The 24,492-nt window shown below is 41.3% G+C and overlaps 1 protein-coding gene across 1 annotated transcript in view; it reads left to right on the plus strand.

Annotated features, from left to right (window-relative positions):
- Tdrd3 (tudor domain containing 3) overlaps positions 1 to 24,492 on the plus strand; it is a 136,451-nt gene that overhangs the window by 25,070 nt on the left and 86,889 nt on the right. Inside the window, exons 2-3 of the mRNA XM_021202958.2 lie at positions 14,872 to 14,956; positions 16,426 to 16,491. Of these exons, the coding sequence (XP_021058617.1) occupies positions 14,872 to 14,956; positions 16,426 to 16,491 (151 nt within the window). The remainder of the gene's footprint in view (positions 1 to 14,871; positions 14,957 to 16,425; positions 16,492 to 24,492) is intronic.

Here is a 24,492-nt window from a genome sequence, read left to right on the forward strand (position 1 = left end):
CTGTCCTGGAACTCAACTTTGTAGACCAGGCTGGCCTCAAACTCAGAAATCCACTGGGATTAAAGGTGTGCGCCACCACGCCTGGCCCTGTTTGATTGTTTTTGTATCTGTCATGAATGTTTATAGTTGTAGGATTTAACATTTCCTTGCAGTTTCCTCCTGCCTCCTGCTGTACCCTTCTGACCCCTTCCATTATGAGATGTCAAGAGGGGTGTGACTCTGAGTCTGTACAGGAGCTCTGTCTTGGACCCAAGGCAGGACAATGTCATGCGATTCCTAGCCTTTTTTCCTATTGAGTAGTTTTTGCTGCTTGTAGAATTTTCTGTGTGTTCTGAAAATCCAGATAGGAGCCTAAAATACCCCTCCTCTCTTTCCCTTCATTGTACGGGGAACTTGCCTTTCACTGGGTTCTTGAAATACCACTAGTAATTGCCTGGGGAGGTGCTGTTACTCTACTCTGCTGATCACCTCTCTATAACCTGCCTCTTCCCTTCTTGGAATTGTTTTTTTTGTTTTGTTTTGTTTTGTTTTGTTTTTTTTTTTTCGAGACAGGGTTTCTCTGTGTAGGAACTCACTTTGTAGACCAGGCAGGCCTCAAACTCAGAAATCTGCCTGCCTCTCTGCCTCTGCTTCCCAAGTGCTGGGATTAAAGGCGTGTGCCACCACTTCCCGGCTCCTTCTTGGAATTGTTGTGTGAGTGTAGAATTCTGGATTATTCAAGTTCTCATACATGCTTCTGGTCATATCTCATTTAGAGTTTGGACAATGGCAGACTATATAATTGATGGTTTCCTTGTGAAAAGTTTCTGTTGATTTATGATATCAAGGCTATTGTGAAAGTCATGCTGCCTTGCAGTACATTTGTCTGTTGTCATCAAACCTCCTGTGTTATTAAGTTATAAGTTTGTGGTCCATACAATTATATATATTGCTAAATAATTGGTAATTGGGTAATGATAAATGGTTTTATTTTTGTGTATTCACTATTCATTATTTTATGATATCCTATTATTGTAAAACAGTTATTGTGTTGAAGAGTCATCCTCCTATATCTCATATTTATCTTGTCTACCATTTACACTACTTTTTCATTGCTTAATTTAATCTTTTGTCTTGTTCCTAATGTGCCCTAGGACTTTTTAATATAGAGACATGTCATATGGATTGCACTAGAACAAAAATAAACATTTTGAAATTCAGCCTATAGCAATAGGCTTTTCAGTGCCTTTTACACACACACACACACACACACACACACACGATTTTATATACACACTAAATATAACCACATACTGAATAGCCTAGTTGTGTAGTAGGGTATATAAACCAGGTCTCTACAATTGCATTTTATGATGTTTTTACAGTAATAACATTGTCTAACAAGTCCAAGTAGTTTGCAGCCCCAGAAACTGTTTATAGCTAAAACTCCTGAAGGAGATAATTTTTAATTTTGAAGTTAGCTGACTATTCCCACTTAAAATATAATAATAATAAAAATATAATACATTGAAGTAAAATTTGCTAACAAAATGAACTATTGTAAGAATGAAGATTTTAAAGGTTCTGTATTTCCCTCTCCTCCATTCAGCTTCCTGAAATACATCTTTGTTTTCCATCACCACTCTTCTCCCACTCTTAAAAATTTCTAGGGATTCATTTTATTTTATTTTTATTTATTTATTTATTGTTTTTTTTTGTTTTGTTTTGTTTTGTTTTGTTTTGTTTTTTTTTTGAGACAAGTTTCTCTGTATAGCCCTGGCTGTCCTGGAACTCACTTTGTAGACCAGGCCGGCCTTGAACTCAGAAATCCACCTGCCTCTGCCTCCCGAGTGCTGGGATTAAAGGCATGCACCACCACGCCCGGCTTTATTTTATTTTAAAATTTTATTTATACATTTGCTTTTTTACAGTATACTTGGTAAACATACCTGCCATGGCCCTGTTCCTTCTCCTCCCTGCCCCTTTAGCCTCAGCTATTTGCCTCCTGTATTATCTATCTTCATTAGGGTTTCTATTTGTGTGACAAAAACCATGCCTGAAATGTAAGTTGGGGAGGAATGGGTTTATTTAGCTCACACTGGTATTCATCACTGAAGAAGTCAGGACAGGAACTCCAGCACAGCAGGAACCTGTAGGCAGGAGCGGATGCAGAAGCCATGGAGGGGGGTCTGCTTACTGGCTGGCTTCACCTGGCTTGCTCAGCCTGCCTTCTTATACTGAGAAAGTGCTCTACAGCTGGATCTCATGGAGGCCTTACATCAACAGAAGCTCCTTCCTCTGATGACTTGTGCTGAGTTGACACACAAAACCAGCTAGTACAACTGACCCTTCATCAGCTTGACACATAAGCACATCACAGTTAAGCTGCAACCTTTCCTTTCTTATTTATCCCCAAGATCTCATGTTAAAAACTTAAATAGCTTTTAAAATCCGACAGTCTTTACAAATTCAAATACATTAAAATTTCAGGTCCTTTAAAATAGCCAATTTCTTTTGAAATCCAAAGACTTTTAAACTTTAAAGTCTCTCAATTGTACATTCCAGTAAAATAAAAATTAAAATATTTATAGGCCTACACCTACCAGCCAAGTTTATTGAACACTTGAAGCAATAAGGCATTTTACACTGAGTAGAAGATAGTCCTAATAAATCCTAAGGGATGATCTTGATTCTTAAAATGTAATTGAATCAGTACTTTCCCCACAGTTAGATTTATATGGACATACTAAATCATGTACTCACTCCACTGGTTTGTGACTATCTATTGCAACAGTAATTTCCTACCAGTTCTGGTGGCCACATGTCTGAAATGAAGGGTCTCCAGAGCTGCACTTGAGTCAGAGATGACGGGAAGGGGGCGGGCGCGGTGGGTGGCGAGGCCTCCCAGCTCTGGGCACGTGCTGTGGTGCTGTGTGATTGGCTGTTTGCTCCTCTGTGTCTGGTTCCTGGGTCCGAGCGCCCTCTGCATCTCTGTCTTTCCCTTACTTAGAGCTAGAGAGAACCCCTGGACAATCTGGGGTGGATTTCTTTTCTCCTCTTCCTGGTATCTTTTTGAGACAGGGTTTCACCCGGTGAGTAGGGCTAGCCTCCAGTGCATAGAGACCCACGGCGGTAGTGTGGCGGTAGTGTGGTGGTAGTGTGGTGGTAGTGTGGATTGACCGTGTGTGCCACCAGGCCCTGCTGGTTTCACGGTTCTTGCTACCATCAGTGAAACCTTTTTTGTTTTCAAGTAAATTAAGTAACATTTTCCAAAGAGTAGATAGAACATGGTTGTCTATTTTTGTGGACCACTCTTCATACTTTTTCTACAAAAAGATAAATAGAGATTGTCAAATTCTATTTTAAAATACAAATTGAAACATTAAATTATTCGTAGCATTTGACTTTAGAAATTTAGTCAACATGAACATTTTATATTAAGGTACATTTTAAAGAAATTAAATTTGAAAATAGTTACACATGTATTTCACATATTGTACTTAAGTGAGTTCCCTTTTTAAATTTAATATTGTACTTTTTTTTTTTTACATAAGTCTTCTATGGGGAATTGCTATGTTATTAGATAGATTATGGTAAATTTAAATAGATGTTTAGAATTGCCCAGAATAATTTTTTTTTTTTTTTTCGAGACAGGGTTTCTCTGTGTAGCTCTGGCTGTCCTGGAACTCACTCTGTAGACCTCTCTCATTCTCGAACTCAGAAATTCACCTGCCTCTGCCTCCCAAGTGTTGGGATTAAAGGTGTGCCACCACACCTGGCCATAGAATTGCCCATAATAATTTGCGTAGCAGATTTTCAGTTCTAAAATGTTTGGTGAATAGTATGACTCTAAAATGAATTGTAAATGTAGACTGTGCAGTACCCAGTTTTCCTTTACTATAAAATTTTAAACAGTGCTAACTATCTATATCTTGTCATAATTACTGCCATAAATGATAGACTGAGCAGGATTATGATTCATGTACTTTATATAGGAAATTAGGGCAGAAACAGTTGTTTTTAACAGACTAAGTGGTTTTCTAGTTATTAGCTTGAGAGCTGAACCAGGCTGGTTGTGAGTTTGAGGCCATTGGTGTACATAGTGAGTTGGAAGTCAGATTATGGGAGTAAAAAAACCAAAAGTCAACCCAACAAAGATACAACCCACACGCACCCTCCATATATAAAAAGTTGAAAGAGACACTGAAGAATGCGTTGGTAAGGAGGACTCGCTGTTCTTCCAGAAAACTGGGATTGGGTTTTGAGCTCCCACATGGTAGCTCAAAACTGTATGCCAGTTCTAGGGGATGACACCTTCTTCTGGCATTTCCAGACATTCCACACATGGTTTGCACAGACATATGTGGAGGCAAAAGCACTGTACATATAAATAGGGAAATAATAAACACGTTGAAAGAGTTACACAAATACCTAATGACTTCCATGTAGCTGACATTTCTTTAGTTCACAGTGGCCTGAATATGAGAAGAATCTAAGCAACATGTCGCTCAGACATGTACGAAGAAAGGTGTACACTTTAGTTTTTAGTTGTAACCTTTGAAGAAATTCCCTTCACCGTTTGGCATTTTTTTTTCCTCATTAGAAATAATTCTTATGTGTCAAATTTGAAAATATTTTTCAAAATAAATAGTGGTATTGGACTTGGAAGATTGTGGTCCTGCTTTCTTTGTGCAACTTTACTGGGATTTTATATCTACTACCCTTCAACCTCAATCCCCAATCCCTTCTGTCTTAGTTTTTTTTTGTTTTTGTTTTTGTTTTTGTTTTTGTTTTGTTGTGAAGTGAAACCATGACCAAGGAAACTCTTATAAAAGAAAATATTTAATTGGTGCTGGCTTACAGTTTCAGAGCCCGTTATCATCATGACAGGAAACATAGCAGGCTAACATGGTGTTGGAGGAGTGGAGAGTTCTCCATCTTGATCTGAGAGAAGCCAGGAGACTGTTTCTGGAATACAGCTAAGAGGAGGTTCTTTTCTGCACTGGGCTGAGCTTGAGCACCAGGAGACCTCAAAGCCCGCCTACACAGTGACGTACTTCCTCCAACAAGGCCACACCTCCTAATAGTGCACTTCCCATGGGCCAAGCATGTTCATGCCACACCTTCCAACCCCCCTAATCCTAGGTATGAGAGAGAAAAGGTAAGAGGGGAGGTAACTTTCTGTAGAGTTCCTTCAGGTAAGCCCAATCGTCAGGATATCCAGTTTCTTCCTGTCTCTGCCCATGACCACTTGACAAACCACAGCAGGATCAGCAGCCTCCTCAGAATGCCCAGGTCCCTCTCAGGGCTCTGCCATCTATGCCCTCTCAAAAGGTCCCAGAATTCCAAATGTCACACACTTAGAGAAACTGTCTGCACCTGACAAAACCGAGCCCCCCTAGAGCATGAGGCACATCATAATCACCTGCTGTGAAGCAGCCTCATATCCCTTGCATGGGTTTAAAACAAAAACATACTCACAAAACCGGACTCCTAAGAAATGACAATTCTCAGGCCGGGCGTGGTGGCGCACGCCTCTAATCCCAGCACTCGGGAGGCAGAGGCAGGTGAATTTCTGAGTTCGAGGCCAGCCTGGTCTACAGAGTGAGTTCCAGGACAGCCAGGGCTACACAGAGAAACCCTGTCTCGAAAAAACAACAAACCAAACCAAAACCAAAAACAAAGAAACCACAATTCCCAGTACAAAACAGAATTAGTATTTGATTAGCCTGTTTTCTTCCAGCAACGTACTGAGTATTTCATCTTTCATTTATTATTAGAACAACTTTATGGATCAGTATTTCTAATATTTCTGCTTTTTGTAGGAGATAAACTGAGGCATGAGAAGATGAAACTGACCGAGATCCTGCTTGTTAAAGTGTAGAGTGCAGACAGCCCTGCTTCACTAAAGTGCAGCCAGGTGACTTGTCACGCTCCTTACAGAAATGCAAAGGGCCCTGTGATTCCCTCGTGCTTAATTCCAGGCGGGCAGGCTTGCTTTCCTGAGGCCCAGGGCAGGGCCTCTGCAGTCATGGGTGCTGGAAGACAGAAGTCACTCTACAGTACAGGGTAGGAAGCTCCGGCTAAGCCTTGGACTTAATGTGTGGTGTTGGAGCCATATCACATTTGTGTCAAGAAGGGAGCTAGAACTAGCCAACCATTTCTTATGTTAAAACACGGCTTATTGAAAATAGCTACACTCTGCCTCTAAATTAAAGGATGAAAATACTGAATTAGGTCATAAAATATAACCTCTAGGAAAGAAATAATACCAGAATACACTTTGAATTTTATGAAAGTTTACAAACTGAAGAACATTGTTAGGTTACCTTGACTACTGCGGTTTTTGTGATACACCAAATATGAAATCTTACAGGAAATGTTTTAAAATTATTATTTGTTCAGCTGTTCTAATTAGACCTCCCAGGCTTAGAATATTCATGGGTTGGTTTGGTATGGAAAACATTTTAATATTTTAAGTAGGGAAACAATTTTATGATGTATTGTTACCTACCTTTTATAGTTAGTCTTCAAATGTCATTTTTATTTTGGCATCAGAAAGAAAGTTATTGAAACAATATTGAAAGCATCGTTGTTAGTGTCCACTTATCAGTGAGTGCATGCCATGTGTGTTCTTCTGTCACTGGGTCACCTCACTCAGGATGATATTTTCTAGTTCTATCCATTTGCCTAGGAATTTCATGAATTCATTGTTTTTAATAACTGAGTAGTACTCCATTGTGTAAATGTACCACATTTTCTGTATCTATTTCTCTGCTGAGGGACATCTGGGTTCTTTCCAGCTTCTGGCTATTATAAATAAGGCTGCTATGACCATAGTGGAGCATGTGTCCTTATTACATGTTGGAACATCTTTTGGCTATATGCCCAGGAGTGGTAAAGCAGGGTCCTCAGGAAGTACTCTGTCCAATTTTCTGAGGAACCACCAAACTGATTTCCAGAGTGGTTGTACCAGCTTTCAATCCCACCAGCAATGGGGGAGTGCTCCAGTATCTGCCAGTATCTGCTGTCACCTGAGTTTTTGATCTTAGTCATTCTGACTGGTGTGAGATAGAATCTCAGGGCTGTTTTGATTTGCATTTCACTGATGACTAAGGATCCTGAACATTTTTTTAGGTGCTTCTCAGCCACTCAGTATTCCTCAGTTGAGAATTATTTGTTTAGGTCTGTACCCCAGTTTTTAATAGGCTTATTTGGTTCTCTGGAGTCTTAACTTCTTGAGTTCTTTGTATATATTGGATATTAGCCCTCTATTGGATGTAGGGTTGGTAAAGATCCTTTCCCAGTCTGTTGCCGTTTTGTCCTAGTGACAGTGTCCTTTGCCTTACAGAAGCTTTGCAATTTTATGAAGTCCCATTTGTCTATTTTTGATCTTAGAGCATAAGTTACTGGTGTTCTGTTCAGGAAAATTTCCCCTGTACCCATGTTTTTGAGGCTTTTCCCCAATTTCTCTTCTACTAGTTTCAGTGTCTCTGGTTTTATGTGGAAGTCCTTGATCCACTTGGACTTGAGCTTTGTATAGGGAGATAAGAATGGATCAACTTGCATTTTTCTACATGTTGACTGCCAGTTGAACCAGCACCGTTTGTTGAAAATGCTGTCTTTTTTCTACTTGATGGTTCAAGCTCCTTTGTCAAAGATCAAGTGACCATATATGTGTGGGTTCATTTTTAGGTCTTCAATTCTATTCCCTTTGTTCTACCTGCCTGTCTTTGTCCCAATTCCATACAGTTTTTTTTTTTTTAAAGCTTTATTTATTTATTATATGTAATTACTCTGTAGCTGTCTTCAGACACTCCTGAAGAGGGCATCAGATCTTGTTACAGATGGTTAAGGATGGTTATGAGCCACCATATGGTTGTTGGGATTTGAACTCAGGATCTTTGGAAGAGCAGTCGGGTGCTCTTACCCACTGAGCCATCTCACCAGCCCTCCATACAGTTTTTATCATCATTGCTCCTTAATGCAGCTTGAGGTCAGGGACGGTGATTTCCCCAAATTTCTTTTATTGTTGAGAATAGTTTTCGCTATCCTGGGGTTTTTGTTACTCCAAATGAATTTGCAAATTGCTCTTTCTAACTCTATGAAGAATTGAGTTGGAATTCGATGGGGATTGTATTGAATACTCCAAATACAATTCACAGACCGAATGAAGCTCAAGAAGAAGGAAGACCAAAGTTTGGATACTTTGGTCCTTCTTAGAAGGGGAACATGGGAGGAAATACGGAGAAAAAGTCTGGAACTGAGACAGAAGGAATGACCATCTAGAGACTGCCCCACCAGGGGCTCCATCCCATATACAATCACCAAACCCAGACATTATTGTGGATGCCAAGAAGTGCTTGCTGACAGGAGCCTGATATAGCTAGTGGTCTCTCAGAGGCTCTGCAAGAGCCTGACAAATACAGAGGTGGATGCTCACAGCCAACCATTGGACTGAGCACGGGATCCACAATGGAGGAGCTAGAGAAAGGATTGAAGGAACTGAAGGAGTTTGTAGCTCCATAAGGAGAACAACAGTGTCAAACAACCAGACCCCCAGAGCTCCCAGGGACTAAACCACCAACCAAAGAGTCATTGGGAGGCACCCATGACTTCAGTTGTATATGTAGGAGAGGATGGCCTTGTTGGACATTAATGGGAGGAGAGGTCCTTGGTCTTATGAAGGCTGGATGCCCCATTGTATGAGAATGCCAGGGCAGGGAGGTGGGAGTGAGTGGGTGAGTGGGGGAGCACCCTCATAGAAGCAGGGGGAGGGGGGGAGGGGATAGGGGGTTTCTGGGACCGGTGGGGAGGACTGGAAAAGGGATAACATTTGAAGTGTCAATAAAGAAAATATCCCCCCCCCCCAAAGAAATAAAGCATCTTTGTAGCTATTACAAATCAGAACAGAATTAGGTGCTCACTGTACAGATATGAGTACCAGAGCTGGGCTTCCCCAGACAGACATAAGCAGTGCAGATGTGACCCTGGCATTCAGATATGCTAACACCAGAGCAGCTGTCTCCAGGCTCAGTGCAGTACATGTCTGCTAGGTGGGGTTTGAGGACGGTGCCCGTGCCAACCTTGGAACCCCACATGCACTTATGCAACACACTCACACACACACAGTCACCCACTCACACTCTATTATAAATTTCTGCATTTCAAAGGGTAAGTGTAGAAACAAAGTAAACAAATGTATCTTTTCATGCACTGTTTTTTGTTTTATCAGTTGTACCTTTGAATGCCTACTAAAGGAGTTTCTTCTAAACTTGAATGATTTTTATATCAAACAAAAATTCCAAAATTCCAACAGTCCATTTTATTTTCTCTTTATTTCTTGGCACCAACAACAGCGACAACAATGAAATGTCCTAGCCTGCTTTAGTACATTTATTTGAGGCCTTGCTTTCCAGCAGCAGTGCAGTATTTTACTAGTGAATCGATGTTGCCATCTTGTGGTGGTTTCCAGTAGTGCAGTCTTCATAATTATCCCTGTTATGTCAGCTCTTCAAAGACAGTGTCTATGTTTATAACACCCTCAAAAATTGGTGTAAAAGACACTAATGTTTAATGTATTGTGAATGTATGTGTAGGCAGGAAAATTACTATAACAGATTAATATAGCAGCAAAAATATCTTTGATTTGTACATAAATCATAAAATGTAAACACTGAGAAAAACAGTTCTAAAGATAGTTTATTATTAAATGAAATATATGTTGTATTGAGAGAAGTTTACTAAATTAAGACCACCACCAAGGACTTATACTCAGAGGGACTTTAATATCTCTCTCTCTCTCTCTCTCTCTCTCTCTCTATATATATATATATATATATATATACATGCATACATGCATAAACAAACTTTGGGCCATCTATATGTAAACCATAGAGAAAGTTAAATTTCCAGCTTGATTTCTGTGTCCTGCAACTGAAGTGTATTATGTCTTTAGGAAAAGCTCTTATCTAGGTATAATAGGCAACTAAAAGCAACAACTGTGTTGTTGTGAGGTCGCTGGGGCCTCCCTTGCTCTGAGATTTTTATTTTATAACCATTGCTTCCTTTGGGAAGAAAAATTCTCATCCATTCAGGATACCTGTGTTCATCCTTTTGTTGTTGTTAACTTTTTTCATTCACTTTTATGTACATTTCATTCATTTACACACACTCATCCCTCTTCCGTGTGTGTGTGTGTGTGTGTGTGTGTGTGTGTGTGTGAGAGAGAGAGAGAGAGAGAGAGAGAGAGAGAGAGCGCCTGCTAATGTATCTGCCCTCCTGCCTGCCTCTCACCTCCCCGCCTGCACTTGACCCTCTAACCCAGACTTCCCTGTCTACTTTTGTCATGTGTTCTGCTTTTCTCAGCCACCTTAAGTCCTTGCACCCTTCCCACTATCATGGACCATTCTACTTTTCAGACCTCTATGGACAGTCTAAATTTAGCACACAAATTGAAAATCTTGAAGATCCATGTATAAGACAGAGCAAGTGTTTTTGGGTTATCTCACTTTGTATAGTAATTCCTGTTCCATCCATTTTTCCTTGTCATTTCACTTTCTTTAGAGGTGAATGAAGTTCCATTTTGTATAAGTACTACAATTCCATTGCATGGTCATCAGGTACTGGACATCTACACAGCTCAATTGTTCTGGTGTGACTTGTTCTTTCTTGTGTACTTATGGGTGGATTTGCCAAACGATTCTTGATCACTGTGCCGTTGCTGTGAAGAGACACCATGACCATGGCAACTCTTATGAAAGAAAGCATTTAATTGGGGCTTGCTTCAGAGGATTCAGAGGTTTAGTCCATTATCATCATGATAGGAAACCTGACATTCCACAGAGAGACACTGCTGGAGAAGGAGCTGAGAGTTCTACATTCTGTTCTGCGTTCATCAAGAGGAGAGAGTGATGTTGGGCCTGCCTGGCTTGTGTTTTCTAAGCCCCCAGTGACATACTTCCTCCAATAAGGCCATACCTCCTCATCCTTCTAAAGTAGAGCTACTCCCCGGTGACTAAGCATTCAAATATATATGGACCTGTGGGGGTCATTCTTAATTCAAATCACCACAGAGAATCTTCTGTAAAGCTTGCTAAGTGGTCATAAAACCCTTTAGTCAATTTTTATCATGCAAAGTATTTTCTCTTCAGTTATGTCACATAATTTTGCTGATAACAGTAATATAGTTTGGCAATAGGGAATCCTTCAATGCCCTTCTGGTTTTAAAAGTTTTGGTTGAATAATCTGTTATTCTTATGGGCCTGCCTTTTTATATGTTTGTTTTGTTTTTATTTCTATATTGTTTGAATATTTAAGATGTTTTTAAGCAAGGCACAGTAAAGCCTGTAATGTAGACTGTTCCTTGAGGAGAACAAAGGTTTATTGGAGACGATATTGCCAAGCTGTGCTGTCTGTGCAGTGGAGGGCGGCAGACTGCCAGGTCTGCGCTGTCTTTAGTGGAGGGCAGCAGATTGCCAGGGCTGTGCTGTCTGTGCAGTGGAGGGCAGCAGACTGTCAGGGCTGCGCTGTCTGTGCAGTGGAGGGCAGCAGACTGCCAGAGCTGCGCTGTCTGTGCAGTGGAGGGCAGCATACTGCTAGTGCTGTGCTGTCTGTGCATTGGAGGGCAGCAGACTGCCAGGGCTGCGCTGTCTGCAGTGGAGGGCGGCAGACTGCCAGGGCTGCGCTGTGTGCAGTGGAGGGCAGCAGACTGCCAGGGCTGTGCTGTCTGTGCAGTGGAGGGCAGCAGACTGCCAGGGCTGTGCTGTCTGTGCAGTGGAGGGCAGCAGACTGCCAGGGCTGCACTGTCTGCAGTGGAGGGCGGCAGACTGCCAGGGCTGTGCTGTCTGTGCAGTGGAGGGCAGCAGATTGCCAGGGCTGTGCTGTCTGTGCAGTGGAGGGCAGCAGATTGCCAGGGCTGCGCTGTCTGTGCAGTGGAGGGCAGCAGACTGCCAGGACTGTGCTGTCTGTGCAGTGGAGGGCGGCAGACTGCTAGTGCTGTGCTGTCTGTGCAGTGGAGGGCAGCAGACTGCCAGGGCTGCACTGTCTGCAGTGGAGGGCAGCAGACTGCCAGGGCTGCACTGTCTGAGGTGGAGGGCGGCAGACTGCCAGGGCTGCGCTGTCTGTGCAGTAGAGGGCGGCAGACTGCCAGGGCTGTGCTGTCTGCAGTGGAGGGCGGCAGACTGCCAGGGCTGCGCTGTCTGCAGTGGAGGGCGGCTGACTGCCAGGGCTGCGCTGTCTGTAGTGGAGGGCGGCAGACTGCCAGGGCTGTGCTGTCTGCAGTGGAGGGCGGCAGACTGCCAGGGCTGTGCTGTCTGCAGTGGAGGGTGGCTGACTGCCAGGGCTGTGCTGTCTGCAGTGGAGGGCGGCAGACTGCCAGGGCTGTGCTGTCTGCAGTGGAGGGCGGCTGACTGCCAGGGCTGCGCTGTCTGTAGTGGAGGGCGGCAGACTGCCAGGGCTGTGCTGTCTGTGCAGTGGAGGGCGGCATACTGCCAGGGCTGTGCTGTCTGCAGTGGAGGGCAGGTGGAAACTCTTGTTCTCTGCAGTCTCAATGTATTGAGTGGTTCTAGTGTGAACATAAGTGATTTTTTTTACATTTCATATCTCTGCTGTACCCACAGTAGCTTGAGTTATTGGAATTTAGTTACTTTATCTTCATGTTCCATCAGGAATCAAATATTAAATTTCCAATCTGATGTCTACATATCTTATAGGAGCTAGTGACTCAGTGTGGCAGCAAATAATCAATATAGTTCAGAGACACCCCTGCCAACCCTCTTTTCCCATCCCTCAAGAAACCAAAACAAAGCCGCAGTAAAAGTCCCACAATGACATTTAATTCAGAGACAAAGCTAGTGCTTCATTGTCACATGGCTCCTGTGTCTAGGTTGATAGAGCCCCCTGTTAATTCAGAGGGTGGTTTCACTCTTTTTTTTGGGGGGGGGGGGTGGTTGAGACAGGGTTTCTCTGTGTAGCCCTGGCTGTCCTGGAACTCACTTTGTAGACCAGGCTGGCCTCGAACTCAGAAATCCGCCTGCCTCTGCCTCCCAAGTGCTGGGATTAAAGGCGTGCGCCACCACGCCCGGCCACTCTTTTTTTCTTATTGACATTTTAAAGCCTACGTGCTATAGACTCTATCCTGTTAATTTTAGAAGTTCGAGTGCCAGTTCACACTTAAGTGGACATTGATTATCTCAGTGAGTGGAGATACACATGTATATGTACATAAACACACATATATACCTATTCAATATATATGTTTATCTATATATCTATATCTATATGATTAGTGAACTCTTGGCAAAGCAGGAGCATAAGTGATTAACCCCTTCAGCTGACAGCCGCTGGTAAGGACCTTAGTTGTGGGTCTGATTGTGTTCTTTCCTTTGCTGTGCTGTACGAAGTGGCATAAAAGATCCCTTCTACTTTCATCTGAAAAGGTTAGCTGTGACTGTTCACTATCAGAGAAATAGCCACAGTGTCACACCGCATCTCCAAACAGCTCATGAGTGAGCAGGCGCTGCTCTGTGGATAGCCTCAACAAGCTCCTACGTAGCTCAGAGTGCATGTGCCCATATGAGCTGAAGCCTGCTTTGTTTGGCTTAATAAAAGCACGAGGGCTGGAAATGAGATCAGACAGTAACTGCCTTCCCGACCCCCATGCTGAAGCTCCGTAGCGGCTGCCTGGTAGTAGGGCCTGTGTAGTGTGCAGGTCTGCTGGCCAGGGGGTGCCTATGGATTGTCCCAGCTTCAGAGAATAGATCAGGGTCAGTTGGCTTTGTTTTGACCATCCTGGTTATCCTGGGTGTTCCTGAGCCCCACTATCTGGATGTCGCAAATGAGGTTGAAACAATAGCCTGTCTTTTACTGGCTTTCTGTCGGTGGGTTCAGATGTTTGCAGGGTTTGGGTATGTCTGTCTCTGAGCCTGAGGTGAAGGTATTGGTAGTGACCTTCAGCTCTGCCGCTCTGTAATTCTCCATCTAATTAGAGTTAACTGCTGATTTTAAATGGCTGTTTTTGAAGTTGAATAAAATGCTTGGGAATGGTAGTTAAGTGACACTAATAATTTTATTATTTTTTTGTGGGGGCACTCTTGTACCATGGTACAAACATGGTGGCCAGAGGACAACTTGTGGGAGTTGGCTGTCTTCTTAAACCTCGTGGGTGACAGGGATCACACTAGAGTTACCAGGACTGTCTCTAAGTGCATTGTCTAACTGAGCTTTCTTGCTAACTCAGGAGCCATTTAAGAACAATGCATATTTTCTTTTTTTTTTTTGTTTTTCTTTTTGAGATTGAAGTATAATGGTATCATTCCCTTCTCTCCTTCCTGTAATCCTTACCATACGCCCCTCCTTGCTCTCTTGCAAATAAATGGTCTTTATTTTCATTAATTATTGTTACATACGTATGTGTATATACATATATATTCTTAAATGCATAAGTAAACTGTTCAGTCTGTATAATGTTATTTGAATGTATGTTTTCAAGGACTATTTGGTATTGGATGATCAATTAGTGTGTTCTTCCCTGGGGACGACAATTCCAAGGAATCTTTTGTTCATTTCTTTTTTTTTAAAACCATTTTGGAAATTTGGTAAGCGGATGAAACTTATATAATGTGGCATTTCTACTGAAATTAAGATAGCACATCACAGACAGACTTGGAATTCAGTGGCTTTTCTCACAAATCATATAGGTAATTTTATTTTTATATATTATCCCATTGGGGTATAGAAAAATATGTATGTATTTATACTATTCTTATCAGAATAGTATATAGACTAGGATGTTTTGCTCTTAGTATTAAATAGAAAATAAAACTGGATATTATAAAATTTTGCTTAATATTAAATTTAGATAATATTAAGCTGTTTATTTTATTTTAACAGGTATCTTTCAGATGAAGGCATTGAAGCTTGTACAAGCTCTCCTGGGAAAGTCAGTATAAATGACATCATCCTGATTGCTCTCAATGTAGGTTAAGTTTATTAACTTTAATTAGACATTTTTTAAATTTAAAGCTATATCAATGAAAAATTCATCATAAACTATGTTTTATGATAAGTAAATGACATAGAGGAAATCTTTAATATTTGTCCCTTTTAAGTTATAGCGATATTTGTTGAATTTAATGACCTAATATTAGCTAGTTGTAAATATCATATACAATACAATGAAAAGGAAAAAGTTCATTAGTTGTAGAATCCATATTTTGAGTAACTTCATAATAGTAAGAACTGGCAATTCTTTAAAACAGTTTTCCATTTGGTTTGCGTTAGATTAGCTGTAGCCTTAATTTATTTTAAAACATTATTTCTTTTTTCTTATGTGTACTGGTCATTTGCTTGCCTGTGTAAATGTGTACCTGGTGGAAGTCAGTTAAGGTTGCTGCCCCTCAGGTGCTTGTGAGCCGCCATATGGGTGCTGGTAACTGAAGCCAAGTCCGCTGCAAGAGCAGCACGCGCTCTTAACAACTGAGCCACTGCTCCACCCTCTCATTCTCATCTTTAGATGTTTTCCTTATGCTCAGACTTTTGTGTTGAAAAAGGCAAGTCTTATTGTTTTCATTTGTAAAGTAGGAAAATATAAATATTAAGAAATAGCATTAAAATCTTGCATGTAGTTTAGGTTCAAATATTTGAATTATTCAGAAAAAATTAAGTGCAGTCTTAATTCGTTGTGCACTATCAGTGTTTAGTAAGTATAAAAGTCAGTCTGTTATCTCTCCTGAGATCCATATTCCATAGAATGACCGTACTCTTAGGTTTTCATTTTGAAGACAGCCCCTCCCATAGTCCTGAAGAGCCCCACTTTGTGTATGGACTTGTCACAGGTCAGGGTGCTCCTGTCCCCTCTGTGAGCAGCCTCTGCGCTTTAGTTTTCATGTGTGATGGTTTGCTGAATTACAGACTGCCGTGCCCTCTTTGCTCTCGCTGTAGTTTACATAGCAAGCGGGGAGAGAGCCTTAGTGCAGGCGCTGCCACTCCACTGTCAAGCGGCTCCCTTCCCTGTCGCTACCTTTGCTTGCTGCACTACGAGTGTTGGACTGGCACAGTAATTGGTTTTCATGGCTCTGGATGTTAAGACTATATGGGATTTGGTTATTAAAACATGTACTTGTTTATTGTAGTCCAGAGCTATCATTTGATATTTGGCTATGGCATTAGCTTTCAGTAAGGCATAGTGATGTAATTTGTTGGGGATTTTAATGCAGAAGAGTGCCTAAGGGAGAAGAGTAACAGAAATCCGATGCTTCTGCCTCTTACTGTTTGTTTACTGGAGCAATGCGCAGATGCCACTAAATGATTTGAAATAGTGACTATGTGTTTATTACTAGTTAAAGATGTTTGCTTAGTTTTTGTTCCACAAACCTTTTGATCATAAGCCTGAATTTAGTTTTAATTTTCTATAATTCTATTTTAATAATAAAATATTTATTTTAGACAGATTTGAGAACAATTGGCAAGAAGTTCCTTCCCAGTGACATCAACGGTGGAAAGGTAGAAAAGGTAAAGAGGAGGCCGCCTCTCGCTCTGCTGGCAGCCAGCACACGTTGGGATGTGCACGCTGACTGACAGACAGGCTGGGCGGTCTCAGACTTAGGGTGCTCTTTCCCTTCACTTGTTGAACGTTATTAAAAGTAAAATTTTGGTGAATTTTAAATGCTAAAAACTCCATTCGGAAATTATGAATATGGTGTATTAGCTTGGCATGTGACTCTTGTCGCATTATTAAAAGTGCCCGACAAGTCCTCTTTTCTGTTTGTGTTGTAGGTTCCTTTGTAAACTGTTGCTAAGTTTTCTCAGTACTTTATGACTATAAAAGCATATGGCTGAGAGGTTACTAGTTTGGCAAAGGTGCATGTTTGGGTCTGTTGTCATTGCGTGCTTCACAGACAGGTGTTCTTAGGATTTTCTCAGGGGCCTCAGTTTTAAATGCAGGAATACCTTTTAAAAATAATCAGTTTGGGATGAAATTTCCTGCACATTTCTGTTTAGTTATTTTTTAATTTGAAAATAAATGTATAATACTTTAGTAAAGAATTTAAGCTGTGCTGTTGGTCCCATATCGATGTGTTAGTCGAGTTTCTTGGCTGTGATGTGGTCTCCAGTGCCTTCTTTACATTCCCCAGAGGGAGTGGAGAGCAGGCGTCGCTTTCCTCAGTCTTTGTGCACTTGTTGCCGCCACACTTGACACTGCCACGGATTCTTTCCCCATTTATCATGGATCTTTTCCTTATTGTTAACTTTAACTATTGTTTTCTGATTACTAGTGTGTTTTTACAAAGTTCTCTCCAATTTGTCTCCTTTTTTTTACTTTTTGTTACAGAAATATTTGTTCTCAGATATAGTTTTCTGCTAGATTTGACTTGGTCTCTGAACTATCCTTACCCCTGCTTGAGTTTCCAGTCTGTAGCATGAAGATGAACCTGATAATTTGCATTTTAATCCTTATTAGGAGATGCTGGCCTTGGGTGGGCGCATCCTTAGGAACAGCCCCACATTATAACTGCAGGTTGGGTGGCCGCTGTGGATAGCTGTGGTGGACAGTAATTACAGTGGAGTCCATGCCATCTCTGTCTAGTTGGGTTACGATAATGAGAGCTCACTGTAGCAGTGTTTACTGTCTGCCTGTTGTCTCTGTGTCCGTCGACTCAGAGCTTCCCTTGCTGCTGCCTTGAGCTCACCAGCAGATGGAGACCTTCTTTGTCTTGATCACTTTCTGAGCACAGTTTTGCTTCTAAAGTTGTGTGCAGTATTTTTTAAAAGTTTCTTTTGAAGGCAGTTGATAACAATAAACAAAACTTTATAATGTGGAATATTCTGTGAATATTATGTGGAATATCACTTAAAACATGCTTAAATGTGATGCTAATTTATACATAGAATGAATAGATTAAAGACTCCCTTTTATATGAAATAGGAATTTCTAGGTATTTCTTTTTCTGTTCTTCCTCATTGATTATATTTTCCCTTTGACTAGCTGCTGCTGAGACCAGATACAATTCCACTCACAGCAGGAATGAAAAGGTTTTGAAAACAGGTTTAATAGAAAATTTAAAAGCTGATACATAGATTGTACTCATTTTGTTGGCCATTAGAACTCTACATACTACATTTAAATGCAGCTGTATTTAGGCTAAATACTCAAGAGATAAACTTCTAGTGCGCATTGAAGATTAATGCCACTCACTGTACTTTATTTGTGCCTTTATTACAAAGATTTACTACCTAGCATTTCATCATGTTAATAGTATCTGTTTGTTATAAGGATATACTCTACCACTAAATTACATATGTTAGAGTTCTAATTTAAAATAAGCTTTATCTTAATCTGTAAATAAGCTATAGGGCTATATTAGTAAATATGGTATTTTAATTAAACATTAGCCATTTACTTTGCTATGTAAATTATTCTGTAAAGCATACTTAAATATGATGTTAATTTATATAGAAAATGAATAGAAATTGCTAGATTATTCTTTTTATGTTCTGTTATTGATTATATTTTTCTTTCACTAGCAGCTTCTGACATGAAACATAGTTGCTGGATTTTAGTATGGAATAATACGCTTTAGTTACCTTTTATATTAAGAAAGGAAGAAAGATTGGTAAGGGAGAATCTGAGAGGGGAGAGAGCAAGCTAGATTACATCATTAGCTCTCAAACACAGCAGATGTGGGAAGCAACTTTACAGTATTTCAGCCAGCATTCAAAAGGACGTTTACAGTCTTATGTCTTAAGAGGCGGGGAAGCCATGAGTCAGATCCGGTGTGGAGAGTATGATGGGACCAGTAACAGACCAGGAAGACACTACTCCAGCCATTGCCTCATCCAGACCCTGTGTCTGTAGTTATGAAATTTAGTGATTCTTGGCAAGTTACTTCATCTTTCTAGAGGTTAATATCTATATTGTTGAAGTATTATTCCATTATGCCATTGAAGTATTAAATGATACTGAACTTGAAATGTTCAATGGAGTGTACTACACATGGTGACTTTGTCATATTCAGAATGGCATGTTTTTCTCTGAAATCTAAAAGTGCACAAGTGCTAATTAATTACCTCTGCTGGGTTGGTTGTTACTCAGCTCTCCAAAAGAATTCAGTGAAAGAATCAAGCACATGGACCTAGCTTTATTGTCTGGATTTATCCTGAACGTCCTCGAGCCAGACTGATGTTTGCGATAGGATCAAAGATGGCCTGGAGCTCTGTTGTGACTAATTCTCCCGAGACCCAGTCCGTCTGTGATGCTCCTATCTCAGAGAGAGACAAAGATGTCCGAGGACTGGGGACGATTTCCCAAGTAGTGAGGAGCAAGGGGAAGAGGGTACCATCGTCTTTGTAGGAATTTTCTCCATTTGTTGTGTGTGATTTATTTTGAAAAAGCCTCCCCTAAGTGTCTTCCCCAGCTCCTTTGGAAGCTAAGTCACTAGGCCTCAGACGCTTCACAGTGTTCTGGAGCCTTTCCAGACAGATCAGTAACTCTCTTTAGAGGTAGATGGGAGGAGGCTACATTTCATCTCCTGAAAGGACTAAGATAACACTATTTTCATGATTTGGTAATTTCAGATTAGAAAGAGAATGGAAAGGTTGTAGATTTTTGAGCCGGTCTGTAGTCTGCTATGAATTTAATCTCATTTCAAGATGTCTTAGCCTTCAAAAAAATACGTCATTTGGATTTTGCAACTGAAGTCTTAGACATTGCTATTATCACTGATTATTTTGGGAGAATATAGAATTGCAAAAAGTAAAATTATTTCATTAGTAATTATGATATTTTCCCTGAGGGCCTTTCTGTTGTGATTATAAAAAGATAAAGAAATATTAAGATACGTTCTATAGGCGTGTTGGTGAGGTATGGGGGAACGGGTGCCTCGGTGGGCCCATGCCAAGGCATTCTTTCCCCTTGAGGGACCAGCCACATGATGGTATAGTATAGAATAGAATTTACTTATGGCACGGGGAGGGAAGTTAGAGTAGTGGAGGCAGAGAAAGGCAGAGAGAAGGAGAGAGTAGATAAGTAGAGGCTGGCCATGGCCACTTAGAGAGAGGAAGGGAATGCAGAGAGAGGGGGAGCAAGAGGGCAAGAGAAGAGAGGCAAGAGAGTAAGAGGAGGGGGCAGCAGCCCCTTTTATAGTAGGTCAGGCCTACCTGGTTGTTGCCAGGTAACTGTGGGGGTGGAGTCCAGGCAGAATACTAACACTTTTCCCCTCTCACTCCATCTGTGGCATTATTTTGAAGTTTTTATGTACCATGTGTTTGACCATAATTTCATAGATTTCAAGTAGAGACATGAAAAGTGGTGAGAAGGTAGACAGAGGTTTTCCTCCAGGTTTCCCACTCCAGGGTACATGTTCCATAGCCCCCCCCTCCAGGCCCAAAATGTTGGAGACTGAGTGAGTGAATGTGTGTGTGTGTGTGTGTGTGTGTGTGTGTGTGTGGTGTATGTTCTGTTGTGTGTGTGAGAGAGACCCAGAGAGGTAGGCAGGAAGGCAGGGCAGACTGACAGAGAGACAGAGACAGAGACAGAGACGGGGGGGGGTATATGTTATATCTCACATAACCTCTTTTCTTAGATTTTTTAGGGCAGGATATTCTGAAGTCTTGGGACAGCTAGTAGTATACAAGCTGGAGACCATGGGAAATAGTCATAATGTAAGTGCAGTATAGTTATTTAATGTTTTTCTCTGTTAATTTTAATTTTTTGTTATTTTCGTAGATGTTTAAAACAAAGTAGGCTTGGTAATTGTATGAGATAGCCTAGTTTGAATGCTTTGTGTTCAGTGCAGTTACTTGAGGGTTTTGCGAATGGTGGAAGAAGCCTAGCAGGAAATGTGTAGGATTGTTTCTCATTTGGTTGTTTCTGGTTTCCTATAAACCAACAACCAACCAAGTAACAATTACTAAGCAACAATATCCAGTTAGGTAAACCAAGGAGTTTATTGTGGTTCCTTGCAGAAGTTTCTGAGAGAGTTGCCTACGGAGCAAGTGTTGGCTCAAAGGCAATGGCTTCACAGGAGTGTCACCCTGGGCGGGTGAACACGCTGTCTGCATGCCCTGCAGGTGGCTCTGCCCGCAGGTTGGAGAATCTTCTCCAAGCGTCTAGATTCATCATCATTCAGCTGCCTCTCCCAGTCAGTTTACTGTCTCCTCAGCCTAGGGAGGGCCTCATTAATCAGTCTCAGCTCTGCAGAGCTTGGCTTACCTGCAGTCTCCTGAGCCGCCCTCCAGGAGGCAAGGTTTCAACCTGAAAGAAATTGATACACAGCAGTCATGTTCCAGAGTTATTTCTTTTTAAACTGTAAGTCCTCGTACTGACAGTTGCATATGACTTTTTAAAATGTGAAGCTGATTTAGTGCTTCATTTATGCAAGCTGAAGTGACTGGTCAGGGCTTCAGCAATACCACGGTGAGCCACACGATGGCTGCCTAGCCTTAAACTTCCGAGGGAACCATCCTCGTTCTCAGGTTTAGACAGTGAAGAGTTTTAAGAAAAAACAGAACAGAACAGGTAAAAGGTTCAGGTTTTAATCGAAAGCTCTTTTTTCTACTTTTTAAATGTAGTCTGTTGTAAATAACAGCTTATTAGTGTTCCATTTAGTGAGTGAGTTATTAAAATTAAGCATGTTCTTGTATTTTTCAGAAAAATGAATAAAACTAGGAATTTGTGCTTTATTTACTAGGGTTTAGTAATGCAGTCCTTCTAAGTGTAGACAGATACATTCTGCAAACTAAACTAACAATAACAATGGCACTTTAAAAACAAGTTCTGCAGCCCAAGGGTGCTGTCCCCAAAGCTTTGTCTGTAGTGGGATGTGTTCTTCCTCTAGCTGGGCCGCCTTGTCTGGGCTCAGTGGGAGACGAGGTGCCAGGGTGGGGATACCAGGGCCTCACCTGCTCAGAGGAGAAGGGGAGGAGGGGTAGGGACCAGGAGGCGAGCAGTGAGCAGGATGTCAAGTGAATAAGTAAAAAATAAAATAAAAGTAAGTTCTGTCAGGAGCAGTAAAGGTCAGAGTGGGAAGTGGGGCCTCTGTGCAGTCCTCACCCGCTCAGTCCTGGGTCAGTTGCTGAAACTACTCAAAGCAATGGAGGGCCATTTGTTTACAGCTGTTGCTTTTGTTGTTCAGGAATTTCAAGGTTGGGAGATTATTCAAGATATTTTTTGTTTGTTTGTTTTTAATTTTTCGAGACAGGGTTTCTCTGTATTCCTGACTCAGAGATTCATCTGCCTCTGCCTCCCCAGGACTGGGATTAAAGGCGTGCGCCACCATGCCTGGCCTCAAGATAGCTTTTTGAAGGCGTTAACATTTCTAAAGGTCACTTTATAGTCATTTAGTAAACATACTACCACATTATAATTTTCTTTGGATTAGTATATTACCGCCATTATAATCTTCACTTAAACAGTCATTCTGTTTGTTCGTATATTCTGTATGGTCACTTTCTGTATGATCTATATGTCTGGTCTTTCTGTGTATTACTTGAGAATCAAAGACAGTTTTGGCTTTTGCTTCTCCATCTTTGGAACATCAAGTCTTGTTTAGTGTTTGTTTTCAGCAAAACCTTCTTTTGTTCTCTTTTTGAGGCTTTGAGGATCTCCTCTGACTAATGTTAAATGATTGGTCTTTATTATCGGTACATACAGCCTGTGGGAAACCACTAAAGCAGAAACTACCACCATGAGCCCAGCCTTTGTTGTTGCAGCACCCAAATGTTCTTCAGCTGTCGGCAACCTGCCACATGGTCTGCAGTTTCCAGCTCAAGTGCAGCCTCTCCTAATCTCCAGTTAGGCTTCAAAGAATGATATTCTCATTGCTCTGTATGCCATGTCTGCTTTCAGTGTTAGCTGTAGAAGTCACAGTAGAAAACCATCGTGCTTGAGGGAGGCAGCTCCATGCTTGCATCTGTTTCTGTGTCACAGTCGCTGATGACCTCTGGCAAAGTATTTTTGTTCCTGGGCTGTCAGGTATATTGACATGAAGATAGCAATCCTAATGGACTGTGTGATTATGCAGGTGATTCAACAATGTCTATAAAGTGCCTGCCTTGGCTCCTGGTATAATTTTTGCATGTTAATTATAATATAGCATTAGAAAATCATTTTTGTTTATTTTATTCTTACTGTTGTTTGAGAGAGGTTTGCCATATATACCTGAACAGCTTGAAACTTGCTGTGTAGCCAAGGTTGTCCTCATCTTGGTGATCCTTTGGGCCTTAGCCTCCCAGGGGCTAGGGTTACAGATGTGTTATCTGTTCAGTGGTATTTATCTGATTATTTGTTTCATATGTGTGGGTGTTTTGCCTGCATGTGTGTGTGTGTGTGTGTGTACCCCATGTGTACCTGGGGCCAATAAAGAGCAGAAGAGAGTGGTGGCTCTTCTGAAATGGAGGCTACAGATGGTTGTTAGCCCCTATGTGGGTGTGGGTGCTAGGAATTAAATCAGGTCCCCCAAAAGAGCAGTCAGAGCTCTTAACTACTGAGCCATCTCTCTAACCTCCAGAAATATTTTTTTTTTTTATTCAGGCAGGTAAAAAATGATTCCATTTATTCACTTATTTACTTAATAGGTAGGTGTGTGTGTGTGTGTGTGTGTGTGTGTGTGTGTGTGTCGGGAGGTCAGAGGACAGCTTTTAGGAGTTGGCTCTCGCCTCTTACCGTGTGGGCCTTAGGACTTCATGCTTCATGGCGAGTGCCTTACTCACCTGGGCCTTTCAGTGGCCCTGGAGCAGTTTCAAGTGTACATGGTGCAAAGTGAAAGAGACAAAGAACTCCATAAGTGAGATTTTATGTCAGACTTCCATATAAAAGGGAGGGCTGTCCATAGTCGTAGCTTTTCTCTCTAGACTGTTGGCTTTCAGACTGTGGGATGAGTTGTGAATGGAGTAATGCCATGGTGGAGGCATATGCGTAATCTTAGAGAACATATATGTATTTTGTACATGTATATATAGTATATATGTATATATTTAGTAGATATACATAAAACAATATACATATTCAATATTTTTATTTTAAAATAGAATATATTGTTTTTATAAAATGAATTATGAGAAATTGGGCCTAATCAAACTTTTTGACTGATAATTATGCATGGAAGATACACATGCATAATTGTCTGTGAGCACTAGAACCTAAAGTCTCTGAGTTTGGAGACGTTTTATTCTAAGATACTTGGAGAGGGTGAGAAAGCAGAGAAGTGTCCGTTTCCTCGGTGTGCAGCTGCAGCATGCCATCGTCGCAGCCTGGTTAGTGCAGAGAAGAGTCATGTAGGGCAGCAGGAAGATTGGATTTCTGCTGGAGCAGTTGCAGCAGAATGAGGCTGTGTCCAGAGCGGTGAGGTAGGTGATGAGCACAAAGCCCAGAACAAGGTACTTGCTGTGTGCTGGGCCAGTGTGCTCAGAAGCTCATGGTCTTGGCGGCTGCACATCTCTTCTTGTGGAGGCTGTAGCTAGATCTAATTGGCTGTTGATATTGGCAAGGGAAATTGCCAAATATTTTTTTTTTTT

This window comes from Mus pahari, chromosome 8 (genome assembly GCF_900095145.1).
Source record: "Mus pahari chromosome 8, PAHARI_EIJ_v1.1, whole genome shotgun sequence".
Classification (NCBI taxonomy): domain Eukaryota; kingdom Metazoa; phylum Chordata; class Mammalia; order Rodentia; family Muridae; genus Mus; species Mus pahari.